We start from the raw sequence: 17,635 nt of genomic DNA, 5'->3' as shown, positions 1-17,635 counted from the left end.
ACTGCCAAGGGCCCAGTCCTCAGGGGCTTTTTCTTAGGGATGAACCTTTTTAGACACTTCTCTGATTTCCCTCATGATCTGTGGGTTCCTCTGAACTCCAGAGCCTTAGCAGGGGTTTGCCATCACCAGGCTGGGCAGAGCCACCCTCTCACACGGTGCTGGCTCTGATTGTTGTGTGCCTGTGAGATAAATGCAGACCCACTCCCTTGCAATCAAGGGAGGGGAGACTCCTGTGCAGCATCAACTCCTATTAGACTAATTTTATCTGCTCTCAGTGCCTTTCCAAGCTGGAGTCAATGTCCTCTGAGATTATCCAGCTGACTTGTCTTAGGAGTTTTACCCTGCTTTTACCTCTTCCCGACTGTCTCCCAGCTGCAGGAGGATGAGAACATTCCTCCTCAAGACTTCCCAGGCAGGCAGGAGCAAAGCCTGGTGTTAATTTGGCAGCAGCACCTTACCCTGCGGTGACTGGGACATGGATGCTGGCCCGGAGAGCTGTGCTGGGGCTGGGCACTGCTGCCTCCTGCACCCCCAGCTCTTCCCACTCCATAAATGTCCAGAAACAGAGTTCCCATCAGCATTTAGGGCCTGGCCCCGTTGCCATGGAAATGGAGAGACTTTATGCTCACATTTTGGTGGGAAGAGGCATTTCAGGAGTCACACCAGCTCCTGGAGTCAACGCAGGAGGAGCCAAGTGAGGGCAGAAAGCAGCCGAGCTTCACGGAGGCACCGGCGGGAAACTGCTCCTGCCCCACGCTCCAGGAACTGGGAGCTGGATGGGAGCAGAGAGAAAAGGCCACCAATAACCAGCAGCAGAGTGAGCTCCAGGGATTCACGAAATAACATCTTGGGTTTGCAGTATTAAAGAGCAATTTGGCTGCATTAAGAGAGCTTTATAGCTGCTCCTCTCCCACATCCTCGTCAGGCTAATGACATCCTGTCAAAAGCAATCTACCCAAACCACCCCCCCCATGCAGTCCCTGTACCTGTCACAGCTCTGGGGCAGCTCTGTCCTGCCTGCTGCTCCTCCCAGGGCTGGAAGATGTGCTGCCCATCCCTGGATCGTGAGGCTCAGCCATGAGCTGCGAGAGAATGATCCATCATGGATGGATGCCAGGACGTTTTCCTGGCCCCATCCACAAATCCCAGCATCATGCCAACATTGCGAGAAGCAACACGAATGAAAGAGCAGGAAGAGGAGCGAGAGGAGGAGCAGGAAGCAGAGACCCCACAGATTCACTGTGGGATTAGGCTGCTGCAGAGGCAAACAACCCCAGATTCCCTGACCCAAGCAGGGCTGCTCACAGATGTGCCACAAAGACAAACTCACAGCAGCACCTGCAGGTCAGCAGGGAAGAAATTGAGGCCAAAGCCCAGACAAGCTGATTCCTGCCTGGAGAGCAGCATTCCTGGCAGGGCTGAGGAAGGCAGGCCAGCCTGCAGGATGCTCTTGGATCCACGGGCTCTTCAGCTGCCTGACCTTATGTCACCCGACTCAGGACAAAGTTCCTCTCCACTGTAGGGAAGCCCAAGCATTTTCCAGCTCTGTGGTGAATCTGGGACAACAAAACTTTGGAGCAAAGGATACTCACCAGCTGAAAAAAATGGGAGACAAAGGGATTCCTCAAAATACAAACTTTAAAATGAAACCCGTTGAGGGGGGCATCTCCCAGGTCATTTAGCAGCCAGAGGAGTCACTAGATGGCCCTGCTAGTCCTGTTCATCTGATCACAGCACGGATATCGAGGAATGCTGGTTTGGCTGCTCTGCAGGAACTGGGAAATCTGCTCCACGTCTCCTTCTGGGAGGAAGGGCCTCCCGAGGGGGGCAGCCAGGGGGCACCTTGGCCAGGACACGTGGCAGGTGAAGGGTCCTTCCTGGTGCCACCATGCCCTGGATGTCCTCTTCCCTCCCTGAGAGTGGCTCCACCTGCCAGGGATGCTGGAAGCCTCTGCCTCAGCATAATCGTGTTGACAGTGATGGGTGTAAGAGCCAAGGAACCATATTAATGAACCCCGTGTTGCTGGATAATCATGACATTAGCATTATTGGATTAACATTTGCATAATTTGGGCACGAGCTGCTACCTGCACGGAGACATATGTTTACATGAATTTACATCCATTTGCATCCCAATGAAGCTGCATCCTCAGCAGCTTCCCGGGTGACCAGTCACGGGCCATTGGCAGCTCCACCCCAGGGGACATCTCCTGCTGTCGGGGACAATCCCAAGCCGCTCAGGTGCCGACAAACAGCAAAGTTTTCCCTCCTCAGGGTGTTCCTCACACAGGTTGCACCTCACTGTGCCCTTTGCCACGCCAGGAGCAGCACCCCCAGCCTCAGCATCGGGGTCACCCAGGCTGAAGCTGTCCCTTTCCCAGTTCCCACAAACTCCTGCTGCCTCCCAGGTGCCAGGATAACGGGCAGTTAAAGTCCATCCTACTCACAGCTGTGGAAAGGGATCGATAAAACACTCCCAGCAGGCTGCGAAGCTCAGAATTTAAGAGGCCAATAAAGGGAACCCAAAATGAACTCCTTTCTCTGTCTTTTCAAATCACGTGCTCTTTGATTCAATTACTTGATTTAGAGGAACGGGGAGGGAGATTCAATTACTTGATTCTTGATTTCTTAGCATAGGAACACGGACTCTGCAACCACGGAGCACAGAAAGACAAAAAAATCACTTCAAAGCAGCATGGCAACAATTTGGTGGCAACACCAGGTTTAGAGGGCTGTAAGGAATCAGCAGTTTCCCCTCCTGGGCTCCACAGCAGCCTTAGAGGAGAGCAGTAACATCTGAGCACAAAGTCCTACATCCCACCCACAAAGTCACAGGGTGAGAGGTGGCGGCTGCGTGGCGGCTGCCTGGCTGCGTGTCCCTGAGTGCTTTCCTAAAGGAGAGCTGCTCAGGGAGGCACCAAATCCCTTCACAGCCCTGGGAATTATGAGCTGGGAGGGGCCAGGAGCTGCACACTCACTCCCAGGCATCTCCAGCCCCAAAAAATTGCTGTTGGCTCCATCTGAAGGCTGCCATGAAAACAGACAGCAGGAGCAGCCCAGGGGCGTCCAAAGCATTTCCATGCAGGCTCGGGGGAACCACAAGCCTCACTGCCACTGAAAGCTCTGCAAATCACAGGGATTTATCTCCCAGTGCTGGCCTGCGAGGTGCAAAGAGCTAAAAACCCCAAAGTGCCCTTGGGATTAAACCTACCTGAACCACCAGCAGCAACGAGAGCAGCAAATCCTGCAGGGAGCTCGCTGGGAAGTTTTTTCCTGGGATGCTGTGAGCTGGAGCAGCCCTCTCTGCCCTTACCTGGTGCTCACAACGATGCTGCCACCTCAATAAAAGCTCAAGTGGTGTTTCCAGGGTCTGCTCACCCAAACCAACCCACACCTGCTGGGTTTCTTGCTGCTTTCTGCCAATGAAGAAACTGGAAAGAAAAGGAGCACTGAGAAGCCACTCACTTGGGTGAATCGGGTTCAGAGCCCAGCTCTGTTGTGAGGATGGTGAGGAAGGCAGCCTGGCCTTTTCCCTGCAGCTTCAAAGCCTGGCATTTAGCACATCTCTGCTTCAGCCACTCAGGCTGTTAAATGGGGACCTTTTCACCCATAAAAGCCACGTCAAGACCCCTTGGGAAACTTTTATCCTTATTTTAAGTTTTCATTGTATTTCATTCCAAAGTTGTTCCCATATCTGGAAACCTCTGGAAGCAAAAAGCACATGACAAACAGAAACAGAGGGGTCAGAAGCACTCTCACCTCGACAGCAGGGACAGCACCAGAGTTTCTGGCTGAAAAAGTCCTGCTTTGGAGGAGGAACACGTTTGCAGCTGTTTGTGTCATTAGGTGCCAAAGCCAACTGCTAATGCCTGATGGCTCCGTGTCACGGGCAATGAGGCAAGAGCCCAACAGGATCCAGCAGGAGGAGGGAACGTGCTGGAGCATCACTGCTGGGACCTGGGCTTGGGCAGAGCACTGAAAATATTGATGGGACACTGGATGGAGGCCACTGGAGGGTTTGATCAGCCCGGGGCTGCTGGTGTGGCTCACAGCTGGACACACCAGATAACAGGAGAAAATTAAACCCCTTTCTCTCCCTCTCCTCTCCAGTGGACCTGTCTTGGGAAAGACGGAGGAGGGAGGAAAGACAGCCCAGTTAATGAGTTCTGCTGCTGTACAGCAACCTCTAGCCCTGCATCCTCCCCAGGCTGGACCTCAGCAAGGGCTGTGAGATCCTGGGGGATGCAGAGATGCAGGATCAGGGCTGCAGCCCCTGGCACAGGTCGGGAGAGAGCCCAGGGAGCAAGGCAGGTGTGATTTCCAGCCGGGGAGGAGCAGGACCAGCCCCAGGCACAAACCTTGATCGCAGTGGGGCTGAGCTCCCTGCCCCACTGTGGGGTGGCTGTGCTGCCCCATTAAGCAAAACCCCTTTTCTGTCTCACCCACCTCCACAATACATCAGGACTGAGCCCGTGCTGCAAAAATCTGACCCCTGCATGCTTCCCTCTCCACAGAGGTAACGTGCCAGGCTGCATCTGATTTCTTCCCTCCCTTTCCAGTCCTTTCACCCTCCTTTCCCTATCTTCGAGGAACAGATGCACCCATTCATAACCATACAGGAGAAAGTATGTGTTCACCTTCCCAATCGCAGTGCAGCTGGCAAAGCACAGGAGGGAAAACGATGTTTTGCACAAATACAGAAATTATCTGCACTGATCTTATTAAGCTTGAATGGGGAACCGACAGGGAAAAAAAGGATGGGACTGAAAAGCATTGTTCGGGTGTAGCATCGTTATTGTTTATCCTCTCCAAGCACTCCATCATCCTAATCCCACCATCTCCCACGGTGACAGGTCAGGAGCAGGGATCTGGGAAACAGCAGGATCCAGAGCCTGCCAGAGGGATGCAAACCTGGCAAGGCAGTGCCTGGGGGATCCGGCAGCACCTCGGGGAAGTCCCCCCTGAAATGCCCAGGCAGACCCAGGCCAAGCATCCAACAACTCCCAAACGTTATCAGTGTTAAAAAGATTCACGTGGTACCAATTAGCACCAGAGCGCTGGGGTAGGCGGGGGTGAGGGAGAAACAAAGGCTCAGAAACTCCCCAACTCATACCCTCGCAGGGATACTCTTATTTATCACACGAATAAATCTGATGCCAAGGTGCCCAGGACACAGAGGGCTCAGGCCAGCTCCTCCCTGGTGCAGTGGCATCTGCTCAGCCCAGGTGACAAGAGCCAATTCCTCATGCCACAGGCAGCACAGCAACTCTGGCAAGCACAGAAAAAAAATCCCAAGGTGGGAATTCAAACAGAACACAAGTCACCTGCTATCAAAACCGCGGAAATCTGGCAAATTTCCTACTTAGCACTTACCACATCAAGGCTGCTCAATGATGCTAATTAAACAGGTACCTCCCAGACACAGGCAGGAAGATTTACATCCCTAATTTGCATTTCTCAGTTTATTTTTCTTTCCTCCAAGGCACCATTTGAACGGCCACGGTGTGATTGCTTAGAGGAGTTTAATTTTGCACGACTGTCATTTGAAGATGAAGGTCTGTCCCGCCGGCAGCTCGATGGCTGCTCCTCCTGCCCCTGCTCTCCCGCAGTGGGGCTCAGCTGTTCACTGAGATTTTCTTGCTTTCTTGGGCTTGGCTTCACCAGCTGAGAAATAAATAATGCTGGGCTCAGCTGCTCTGGGTGATCCAGCTGCTGTCCCCATCCAGGGGCTGGGTATGGCTCAGTCTGGGGATTCTTTTGAGGGTGAGTCTCTGAAATACCCAGCAGCAGTGCAGGGTTGTTAGGACCAGTCTCAGAGGTGTGATCTCTCCACCCAGCTCCCAAATCCAGCCCTAAAAGCGGAGGCCAGGGCAGCTCCCACTCATGAGGGGCTGCTCCCATGGGATGGGACAGCATAGCTGGAACAGGAGTTTGTATAATTGCAAATAGCTAAAAGCAGCCACAGTCCTGTGGTAATTTGTCACCTCTGAAATCAGGAGTCAGTCGCACTCGGGGGGAAGGTGTCTCTGCCAGCACCTCTCTCCTGATAAGGCTCTGATTAGCAGCAATCTGATAATAAGTGTTTCCAGTGATGAGTCTGGTGGGAGAAGGGATGAGAAAAGGAGCTGGTGACGCCTCTTTGCTGCATTTGGTCAGCTCCAGAGCAACCTGGGGGGAGGTGATATCTGGCATCGTGCCCCTGTCTGTGCTGCCATGGATCCTCATCTCTGTGGACGCCTCTCACTGCAATTCCAGCACTGCCTGGACGTGCTGCTGATCGAGGAGATGGTCAGGGAGGAATCTGAATGAGCAGCTCAGGATGAAAGTTTTCCACAAGGTGCTGACCCATCACCTGCCATCCCACGCCTGCTGAAAGTCTCATTACGTGAGGGCAGCATCGGCCCTTCCAAAAAACTTCCCTGAACTCTCTGTCCATCACACCCACCTGCAGAACAAGGTGGAAGGGCAGTCTCCGAGGTGGAGAGGAACAAAGTGATGGGAGGAAGAGAAGGGAGAGGTGGGCTGGTGAGACACCGCTACCACCAGCCCCCTCCCCTTGAAGGAAACACCTTCTGGGAGGGGAGGGGAGCAACTGCTGCCAGGTTTAATTTAAAGAATGAACTCCAGAGGTTATTTGCCGATTTGTTTCACTGCCCAAGCACTCCTGCTGACTCTCCAGCCTCAGTAATGGCCAGAACCATGTTGCCCAAACACCAGCTGCTAGCCCGTTTGCTTTGGCTACGCTGAACGTGCAGACGGCTCTCGCAGAGGAAGCACTGCCCTCCCCTTCCAAAACACAACTGTAAAAACCAAACATGGGAACTTGGCAATCCACGGGCAGTGTTTCTGACTCAGAGAGATCCCCCAGCCGACTCTCCCATCTGGTGGCTGTTGTCATGGCAAGCGGAGAGGGGAAGCAACAACACAAGAGCTGCTCAGTCCTTGACACGCTCCATCCTTGGACTAATGGCAGCTCCCCAGCAGAACAATCCCAACAGCAATTACCGAGGTGCTTTTAGAATGGGGAAAGCAAAAACAGATTAAAAAGCTCTTTGAAACCTTGAGGCTGAGTGCTGAGGAAACGGGAGCGGCCAGGGCCGCGCGCACTCGGCGAACAATGAGGAGATGCAGAGGCACTTCTCTGTGGGCCAGGTTAAATGGACCCCGATTGTCAGAGAGCCTCGGGAGGCTGAGGAGACAGCACTTGACAAAAGGACAATTGGTGCTGCTTTGAGAGTCGTGGCTGCAGCGTGGAAAACCTTCACAGAGGGGTTGAGGAGCAAATCTGTGCCCCTGCCACCGCCAGCACGAGGCACCGAGGAGGGGACAAGACAAAAGATGACTTTCAAGTGCAGAAGTCAGTTAAACTCCAGCCACATGAATCACAATTCCACTGGCTGGGTTATTGTCTTGCCTTGCTGGAGGATTTGGAGAGCATCTATGAAAAAACTTTTTTACTGTTTCAAGAACGGCGAGAAGTTGTCACTGAGCAAAAGCTTTATTGTTTCCAGTAGTAAAACACCAGACAGAAGTTGTGAGGGATGGAGACGAGAACAAGAAAATAATAAACACAAATGACCAGGGCAGACTGAGCACATTCACTGAGCCCTTTTTGCCCACATTAAACCAGCTCAAAAGACAGGGACAGGTTTAGGATAATATTCCAACGAAAGCTGCAAAACACAACCAAGAGAATCACCACAAAGGGAAAAGTGGTCTTCAAAATAAAATAGTGCACAGGGATGCAGATGATCCTCTATCACATTCAGTTGGGCCTGGATCGCATTGTCCAGGACCAGATCCTTCCCTCAGTCTTTCCACAGCTGACTGAACAACTCTGGTTTGAACTCAGGTGGAATTACCCCATGGACTTAAAATACAGAGGTAAGAAAGAAAAGTTTCCAGTCTCACTGGCACCAGAGCAATGTCAAATTTACCTCTGAGAGGGTTTTATAAAAGCTGGCCTCAGGTAAACATCAAGCTGATGCCTCACCGTGGCACAGCAAGCCAGCAAGGATTCCCAATGGTCCTGAGCAGAGCTGGCACCCCGCAGTGGGGGAAATGCTGTGGGAGGTGGGGGTGGGAATGGGGACACAACTGACCTGCCTGCACTGCCCAGGAGTGAAGCACAAGGAACTCAAGGGGAGTTAGAAATGACATTCTGGATTTTAAAAGCTCTTTCCAACTCAGTGTAGAGCTGGTGATGAGAAAGTAACAGGTTTAAAGAAAATAGAGTCAATTCCTAAAAGTCTTTTTCCTTCTCCTTCTCCTGTGGAATTAACTTAGGCTGGCAGGCCAGGCTGTCTGAGGCAATGAGCACGACAAGCCTCACTTGGACTGTCAAAAGCTTCAAGGCAAAACAGAACTCCTTTTGGTGGCTAAACATTTTGGAAATTGAAGACCCTACAGTTCTCAGAAGAAACAGCTCTGAAACCACACCAGTATTTCAGCAAAAGCTGACAGCTGGAGTTACTTTTTCAGATACAGATAATAATTCTGGAATTAGCCCTTCCAGAGAAGCAGCTGGTCAAGCCTTAATGGCCAGGTTAACAACACAGACCATGCAATAAAATATCCCTCAGTGGAGAACAACCTCATCCCTTGCTCTCTCCAACACTGATGGTGTGGACCCCACATTCAGTGATTTCCTTTTCTGCCATCTCAGGGAGCCCATGTGGCCCAAAGGTTTTGTTTTCATTTGTAGAAGGGCAGGAACACATCACAGAGGAAGGGCTGGAAGCATTTCACCAGCAACCTGCCAGAGCACATTAACTGGGAGAGCAGTGAGGGAATGGTCCTCTGTTGGGCCATGTTCATTTAAAAGAAAGTCGAGGATTGATTTCCGATCTCCTGCCGGAGTGTTCCAGCACCCAATCTCATTTATCTTCATACTGCAGCCATTTGTAAGAACACACACTACATGCACACAGAGCGCCCAGTGCAAAGGAAAACAGAACAAAAGAGTAATAACTGAGGGGAAAGGCTGACATTAATGGGCACAAATTGCCTTTAACTCTGTGATTTCAGAGGGAACTTTTTGGAATCCTTTGTTTCTTCATAATAGACAGGTCAGCTCCAAAGCATTTAATAAAATCCACAGACTCCTACCAGCCCAGTGTGGGTTTTGTTCAGGCCTTCAAAGATCTAATTTCTCTAGAGATGTGAGGTAATTTGATTTTTCTCATCTTTGAGGCAAATTGTCTGTCCCGGAGAATAAGCAGGACCAGGGCACACAGTTTTCAACAGCCTGACTCATGATGACACCACCACCACAGTCAGCCAGATGCTCAAGACTTACAGGAAAAAGGCAAAAGAAAGGCCCTTGCTCATGTAAGGTGTGCACGTGGGAGGGGAATCTGCAGAGCTTTACGAGATAAAGTCATTTGAAAGCTTTTATCCAATTCGGGTGCTCACAGGCAGCCAGCTGGGCCTGGGGGTGAGCAACCACACATTTCCCCTGACCCCACACCCTCACATGGGCCAGTGCACAGCCAGGAGGAGTGGAAAAATCACAGCAAGTTCTTTGGAGTGTTTCTTTACCCTGAGCAGAGAGAGAGGGAGGGAATGGGAGCACAGCTTCACGGGCTGGCTCCTGGTGCCCACACCAAACTCACTCCAGCCAGAACAAGGACAACAAACACAAGGAGTGACCCTTCCCCATGGGAGCCAAGTGCAAATCACAGCCCCAGTGCCTCTTTTGGGGTTCACAGAGCACAGGCAGGTGCTGTCCCAGTGCCTGTGGAAGAGCCAGCATCACAACGTCGGCCCCGGCAGCAGTCCCTGTCTGGAGTGAAGTCTATGGAATGGGAGTGCTGGATCCAGGAGAAAGCAGCTCCATCTTCTCCTCCATCAGAGTCGTGTTCTGGCATGGAGCCGTCGTTTGCCTGCAAAATAAACAAAGACAAAAGTTTTGTTTGGAAAGCAGCGAAGGGGAGAGGCTCCACCAAGTTGTTTTACGTTGCTTTTGCGTGCTCGGTGCCATTTTAAGAGCTTCCTAAAAATAATAAAGAGAACATCTATGCATCATTAGTCCAGCAGTCAGGGTCCATTAGACTTGATTAAAGGGAGAAAACACAGGGGAAGGAAAAGCGGAGAGGAGGAGAAATAAGGAGTTGTGCTGCTAGAACTGCCCCTTCAGTACCTGCTCCCCAGAAACATCAGCTCTGAGGGGTGACAGAGCAGATCTACTGTGAGACCTTCCTGCTCTCCATGAGCCATGGACAGGAGCCACAGCAGGATGTGGCCCTTGCCCACGGCTGGGGATGGGCACAGGACAGGCCCTGCTCTGCTCCAGATTTGGTCTCCTGTTGACTAAACAAACCTGAGCTGATCACTTCAGCACCCCTGGCAAAACCCAGGCTCTGCTGGGACACACTGCTCCTCCTCTTGGAGAAAGGACCACCAGCTGCTGCCTGACATCCCTGTTAAAAGATAACCTCCCGAGCCATAAAACCCCTCCATGTGTTTACAAAGACTCCAAAATCCAAGCTTTTCACTTCTATCTTACTGACTTCCCCTGCTCTTTCCTTCCTGCTTTGTTTGGGAAGATGACATCAACTCTTGCCCTTGGTGCTTTGTGTAAACGCTGAACAGAAAGTTGGGAGCAAACGTATTGCAGAGGGCAGAGAATAAGTCTGAGGAGGTGGGGGCAGGAGGCCAGACAGGCTGTTTGATCAAAGACCACAGCACAGACCTCTGCAATGTGAAAGAAGGCATAAAAATAGGAGTTCCATCTTCAGCAGCAGACTTGTTCCCTGATATATTGAGCGAAAGAGCCGAGAGAATGAATCTTTGTCATCCCTCTATTTTGAAGGAAGAAGCCTTCAATTTAAAACTCCATAAAGAATTACAGGAATAGTTGAAGTAATTTATTTTTTTAGTTACTCGAGCCTTTATTCACTTAACTTCAAGGCAGGCTCGAAAGAGCTGAAAATGTTTTGCTTCTACCATTCGAGGATGAAAATATTTTAATTCCCTCAAACATGCAAGGGGGCACAGGCTTCTCCTGAGGTTCATATTCACAAATGCATTGTATCTGGAATGCAAACCTTGAATCATTTCCTAACGCTGCCACTACCCAAAGCTGTGTTTTATTTATAAATACAGCAGGACCACTCGGTGCTCTGTGGATGTGCGGAGGCAGAGACAGCTCAAAGCTCCTCAGCCATGAAGGCACAATTCAATTTTTTCACTTGGGGAAAGACAGAAAACTTCTCCTCCTCGGCAGCAGGACAACTCAATCCCAGCAAGCTCTGAGCAAAAAGGGCATAAAGAGCAGTGCCCTAAATGTGATGAGGCAGCCAGTGAAGGAAGCAGAGGCTTGGCTGGGAGAGGCTGGGTGTGGGTGAGGGTCTTTCCTTTATATCTGATCCCTCTGCCCTTCCTAAACTGGGCCCTAAATGCAGGCAGAGGGAGGCAGGGCAGGGATTACCCACCTCTTCCACTCTGCTGCCAAGTCAGCCCTGGAAATCCACAATGGCTCACACAAACAAGGAACAAATCTGAAAACATTTAAGCAACTTTCTCACCAAGCACAGGAAAACAAAAGTCAACTCCCCAAGGACTTCATGAGGAAAGTCATTAAAGAAATTACTACCCCATTTGGAGCCTAATTACTGTTAGGACAAGTTTTTTTTTTTTCTTCCTACATGGAATGGAGTAGTCAGACCCACTGAAGCAAAATGTTACCTCCTCATCATCCCTGAGGGAGCAAAGCAGACATCTGAGAAGCAGAATGGAAGGGAAAATAGCAGTTAATGCTTTAACTTCAAAGATGCCCAGAGAATTTCCTGCCACAAAAATAATGCTGAATGGCTCTGCCTGGCTCATGTATTAACAGCTTGAATATTTATGAGCAAAAGTGGATGCCACAGAGAGACACCACCTCATTTCAGTCAATTCCTGAAAGACAGGGCATAAATCTCCCCAAATAAAGAGAGCTGGAAGCAGCACTCCCTGTCCATCTCCCTCAGCTCCAAGCCCTTTTCTCAGCTCTCTCCCAGCACAAAGCAGCTCAAGGGAGGTACCTAGGAGCTGCAGAAGGGTCCAGGCTGGACCTGCTCACATCTGGGGGTTTTTCCAGCAGGTCTCACCCTGTGATTGCAAACCAGGACATTTCTTACCCCTCACCAGGCAGTGCCATCCTCATCTCAGCTCCCAGCCCAGCCCCAGCCCTGTTTAACGTGGCTCTGTTTAAGTGCCAGCTGCTGCACCACTCTTTAAGTATTAATGATTTAGACAACACATTGGCAAGCGGGCAGGGATGGGGAGGCTGTGATTTGCACTCCCTCATTAGCTTCTCTCGTGGCTGCCTCTCAAACCTCCTGCTTCCAGCAGGAATCAGAGCTTTCTCCAGCCCCACAGCCCATGCCAAGCTCGTTCACCATTCCCCACCAGCAAGCTGCTCATGGAACAGCAAACAGGAGTCACCCATTTCTGGGACAAGGCCCTCTGAAGATGCTGAGAACCCCAGCAGCTGGCACCTGTCAATGCAGAACTTGACTGAGGGGAGATGCCTTTTGTTTAACTAACCCCCTGCAGCAGTCCCAAGCTCAAATTTGTGATCTCCATTAAAAGCTCTCCCTGGGCTAATGAAAACTGCTGTAAGATATTGATAATTTCTTTGTTTCACTCTGTTTAATATTCCCCTTCCTTAACAAAAATGTCATAATCAACATAAGTGAGGATTTTGCTCTTTTTCAAGGCATCTCTTAGCATCAGCTGCGCAGCCAGAACAAGGTGAGTCACCTGTCCTAGCTGGGAGCAAGTAAGAGGCAAAAAGGGAGATTGTGCTCTTTCCACATGTGCAAATTTAATTTTCTTTAGGATAAAACATTCTGCAGGAAAATGAGTGTGCCTCTTGAAAGCTATCACGTCAGAGCAGGCACCTCCAGGAACTGGAGCTTCAGAAGCAGCACCAGCCCCTCAGAAAATGCTGCTTTTGAAAGGCTTTGAGAGCAGGTGGTAAAAAAAAAAAAATAATAAAATTGGCAGCCTCTCAACTCACCACTCTTCTGAAACTTTGGTTCACGGGCTGAGGTTGCCTAAATCCCAATGCAGCTCTGACAATGAGTCATTTTATGACAAACTCCAGGCTTCATTATCTGCCTCAGCAAACCCCAGCCGGAGCTGGAGCAGCGCACTGGAAACCTACAAACCCTCTTTAATAGCTCCTTGTTTTCCCTTGGCCACCACCCTGCTGCTGCCTTGGCCTTCAGGCTGAAAGAGCTCAGGACTGTGAGAGCAGCTGCTTTTGCAGCACCACTCCCCAATTCCCTGTGCTGGAGGTGGCCTGGGATTTCGGGATGCTGAAGTGCTCTGTGAAGTTGCACTCGAGAGCAGAGTCAGAGCAGAGGTGAGAAAAAGAAGTGCAAAGGAAGTCACCGGTGGAACAACACCTGAGGTGATAATATGAAGCAAAAATTGCTGCTGACATGGTGTTCTAAAGGTGCAGAGCCCTTCAGAGGAAGCGCAGAAAATCATCTTTTAACAGCCCCGTTCTGCAGCTGAGGCTCAGCAGCTGAAATGAGGAAGGATCTTTGTCCCTTGCTCTGCTTTCGGGGCAGGGCAGAGCTCGGGGGCTGTCCCACAGGAAGGGGAGGTGCTGGGAAGAGTTTTGCCAGTCCTGACATCCAGCATGCATCAGCTCCATTACTCTTTAAAGAGATCAACAGCAAGAGCAGCCTCTGCTTGTTGGCAAAGAGAGGCACCCAAAGGGATCCTGAAGTACTCACTGCTGATTTCCTGCCTCCCTCCCCTGGATTTGGGAGGCCACAGAGTCCCTGTACCAGGGCTCTGGTCTGAACAGTGCAGCCCCTTCTCCTGGGAAAGAAATGACCTCAGACATAATAAAGATCTTTACAGAAACTCCCTAGGCAGCCAACCTGGCTCAACCTTTTCCTTAGCAGGATCCTCTCCACATCTCAGGGCCAGCTTTAACTGGCCTCAGGAGATTGCTGCAGTTCTCCTTTTTTAAATACCTGCCCATGCTGCCTGTCATTTCAGCTCTCCCCCATCTACACGGGGAGATCCCCCTGGAAAGCTTTGACCCCTTGTGCCAAGCTTTGCATAAGGAGTTTTTAGCAGGAAAAAAGCTTTTTTTCCTTTTTTTCCTTTTTTTTTGGCCTCTGAAATGCTGATTGCACTGTCATGGCCAGGCAGCAGTTGGCTCAAAGAGCAGGCAGAGAAGCTACAAAACGCTGAGTACAAACACATTGTCCAGGAGTGGATCCATCCATCAGAAGCAGCACCCAAAGGGGTCACACCTGCTATCCCCACCCATTCCAACCCCACAGGACAACCTGCAGCTCTCCTCAACAGGCAGCAGAGCCAACCCACAGCAGGAATCCGCCCTCTCTAATTCCACACACAACAGGGGCTTAAAATAAACCACCCAGTCCAGGACAGACTCTAATCCAGGGGGAGGAAGGACAGAGCAGAAGAATCACTTGTTTGACTTTTACTAAAATGAAAGAAAACTGCAAGTCCCTGAAAGCTGGGGAGGGAGTGAAGAGCAGAGAAACAATTTTATTCCACCTGTTTGTAGCGGGAAGCGCGGGGAGGGGACCACGACTCCGTGTTGCACTGAAGGATGAACCTGCTCTCTCTAATCCAATTTATGCCTCAACATGCCCAGCACTAACCAGGCTCAGGAACAACAGGAGAGGCAGTTCAGAGGGCAGGAACGCTCGGGAGGGAGCAGTGCTGAATGATAACTTGAGGGGTTAGTGACTGAATTAGTGGGAACTGCAGAGAGAACACATTTGCATCTCTTTCAGCTGCTTCAGATGTGATAGCAGCCTCTGCTTTCCCAGTCACTTAATTGTTCTGAGGTTTTTGAGGGGGGAAAAGTGTCTTTTTTCTGCACTGCAGAGTTCTGGGAAGAGCCATACTTGGCTTTAAGAGCCACCTTACTTCAGGAAAAATATTACTCAGTCTCATAAAGCTGCTGGACTTCTTTGCATCAGGAGAAGCACAATCTGTTCTGCTGGCTCTGCAGGATAGAGAGGAGCTCCAGACCCCTGCAGGGGCACAGCCCCAAGTTCTGAGTGCTCCTGGCCGTGGGGGCAGGCAGCTCCCACCCCAGACGATTACTCATGTTGCAGAAAAGGTTTTGCATTCAGGGAAGAAGGTGCGACACTGAGACAGCATCTGCCAATACAAAAAAGGAGCAGGGAAAAGTGACCCTGAGGCCACAGCTTTGTGTGCCTCTGGGAAAGCTGTGCTCCCAGGGAATTCAGCCCCAAAAAGCAGGGATGTGCCTGGAGATGGGGTGCAGCTTACCAGGGGCACTGGTGCCGGCATCGCTGTCGCGCCTGTCCGAGGCTTGGTCACTCTGGCCACTCTCTGTGGGGCTGAGCTCGACCCCCTGCTCGCTGCCCAGGCTGCTGTGGCTCCCCGACAGTGTGGGGGGCTGGGGGATCCCCAGGGCTCTGCTCATGGCCTGGCTGGGTCCCCTCGTGGGTGCTGCAGGGACAGGACAGAGATGCTGCTGAGGGAGCGGGAAGGGGGTGTGGATGTAGGGCTGGGTCCTAAAGGAGCAGAAACATCCCAGCTCCAGCCAGGAGCCCTCAGGAGCAGGGTGTCCCCCAGCTCTTGTGCTCTGCTCCCAAAAAACACCAGCGATTCCAGTGCTGTAAAGCCAGGAGTGAGGAGCTGGCCGGGGATTGCTGCCAGGAGCAGCTCCCAGCTGCAAGGGCAGACCCTGGAACGCTGCAGGCCATGGAATGACCACCAGGAAGAAATCCCAGTGGGAAAGGCTCAGACCCTCACCTGGCACAGCCACAGCCAGGAGGGGAGGCAAGCAGCTGAGCCAAGAGCCATTCAAGCACTTTAGACTTCCCACCCTCCAGCCACAAGGAACTGCAGCTCCTCACCCATTCCTGCTTGGAGCTTTCTCCCTTGGGAGCCTTTTGATCCCGCAGGGATGGGCTTGTCATCCAGGCTGGAGGAACTGAGCTCCGAGTCGCTCTCACTGTCACTGGAAACCACTGCAGGAAAGATCAGGGGGAGGAGAGGAGAGAGACAGTTATTCACAATGTTCATAACACTTCCCAAAGAGGTGCCAGATGGATCCAAATAAAACGGGAACAAACGCTGACTCGCTGATCACGTTCTCCTTCTCCAAAGGAGACCCTACCTGCAGTTCCCCCACAGCTGCTCGCTCTTCCTCTCAGACATGATGTGGTTTTACTTTTTACAGATGATTTATAACTCTGCTGCACACACTCCAGCGGTGCCAGCACCTGCAGCAGGTGCAGACACCACCAGGGCTTCTCTCCTAAAGCTGACTGGGTCCACGGGGGACCGCAGTGCTCCTGTGCCACACAAAGTGACCCTCTAAGGGGTGGTTCCTGCTCAGCTGCAGGTGGAAGGGTCCTGGCTGCACCTGCTCCACCCCTGGGTAACGTGGGGAGAGGGGTTGTTTCCCTCCAATCTGCATTTCAAGTGTGGCAGGGCCTGCAGGATCTAAGAGGAAAACGCCAGGTAAATCCTGAGCACATCAAACCATCCCCAGCAGCAAACTGCCCAGAACTATGTTACTCCCACATCCCCAAAGCTCCAAAGGCAAGGGTCACTCCTTTTCCTCAAGAAGACTGTTCTCCCGTTTCAAAGCTGCTTTTTTCCTCTGTGGTTTTCTTCCCCCTGAATCCTGGCTCTCGTCCTGCTGCTTTCCACTCTCCATAGTTTCCAAAAGAGCTGAAGGAGCCTCGTTTTGCCAGACACAGCTTCCCAAACTGGCAGGTTCTTTCCACTTTTCCATGCAATTATGCAAACACCTCTCCTGCTTATACTGGTGTAAATGATAACTCGGCTGCCAGCTGCTCTGGGTAAAATGAGAAAGGTGTTTTTCCCAATTCCTGGGTTTTTGTGATGGTTTGATCTCAGAACAGGAATGGCGGGGCTGAGGAGGAAGGTAATGGGAAAAAAAATCTGTCTTTTGTTTGAGGGATTGCACCTCCAGCACTGCTCCATCTGACCAGGCAGATACCAGCTCTCCTGCCAGCTCAGCAGCCACTTCAAACAGCAGCTCACAACTCCTGGTAAAAAGTACAAAATCGGCCCATGAGGGATGTACCGTAGGCAACACTGCAACCTACAGCCCCTCCTGTGGAAAAAGGAAGCCACAACGATTTTTTTAGGTCCATCAGGACGTCTTTAGAAGCTCACATTCCTGTGAGGAGCTGTTTTCTCTTCTCCTGAACAAACCACGTTGCCCCCACGCCGTGCTGCCCACAGCACCCAGCCTGAGAGGGACGTGGGTGCAGTGGCACAAGGTGACAACCACGGGGTAACCCAGAGCTGTCAGCTCCTCTCTCTGTGTCAGCCCAAACCCTTCAGCACTCCCCAGGGCAGAAGGATGTGAATCCTTCCCCTTGCACAGAGCAGGAGCTGTCAAATATTCCTGCCAAGCACCTCGGCAGGCACTCCTGTATTCAAGGCAGCGATCTGTACTACACAAACTATTTCATTAAAAAAAAAGAGAAATGAACACCCAAAGCAGTGCTAACATCTCTGAGGATATTAAAGTTGGCTGCCAGTGTTATTGCAAAGCGTTATTGAAGTTGCCCTGGCAGGCACCTCCTCACACACACCCTGCACAGCCTCTCCCTGCTGCCTTTTCCTCCTGGCATCA

At 51.3% G+C, this 17,635-nt stretch overlaps 1 protein-coding gene across 8 annotated transcripts in view; it reads right to left on the bottom strand.

Annotated features, from left to right (window-relative positions):
• Positions 1-9,709: 9,709 nt before the first annotated feature.
• The window catches only part of RPH3AL (rabphilin 3A like (without C2 domains)), a 32,699-nt gene continuing 24,773 nt past the window's right edge, over positions 9,710-17,635 (bottom strand). For 5 of the 8 annotated variants that reach the window (XM_042026367.1, XM_042026369.1, XM_042026374.1 and 2 more), the window contains 3 exons: positions 15,876-15,989; positions 15,283-15,465; positions 9,750-9,884 (listed from right to left, as the gene is read on the bottom strand). In XM_042026367.1, coding sequence (XP_041882301.1) covers positions 9,850-9,884; positions 15,283-15,465; positions 15,876-15,989 — 332 coding nt within the window. In that variant the 3' untranslated portion in view covers positions 9,750-9,849. Of the gene's footprint in view, positions 9,885-14,510; positions 15,151-15,282; positions 15,466-15,875; positions 15,990-17,635 lie in introns of those variants that run through there. The other 3 variants (XM_042026371.1, XM_042026373.1, XM_042026375.1) reach the window with 3 other exon arrangements.

This window comes from Corvus kubaryi, unplaced genomic scaffold (assembly GCF_017639235.1).
Source record: "Corvus kubaryi isolate FWS band 111438036 unplaced genomic scaffold, C.kubaryi_AGA036_p1.0 37284, whole genome shotgun sequence".
Classification (NCBI taxonomy): domain Eukaryota; kingdom Metazoa; phylum Chordata; class Aves; order Passeriformes; family Corvidae; genus Corvus; species Corvus kubaryi.
The sequence above is the reverse complement of the archived record's forward strand: the minus strand, read 5'-3'. Positions and strand labels throughout refer to the sequence as shown.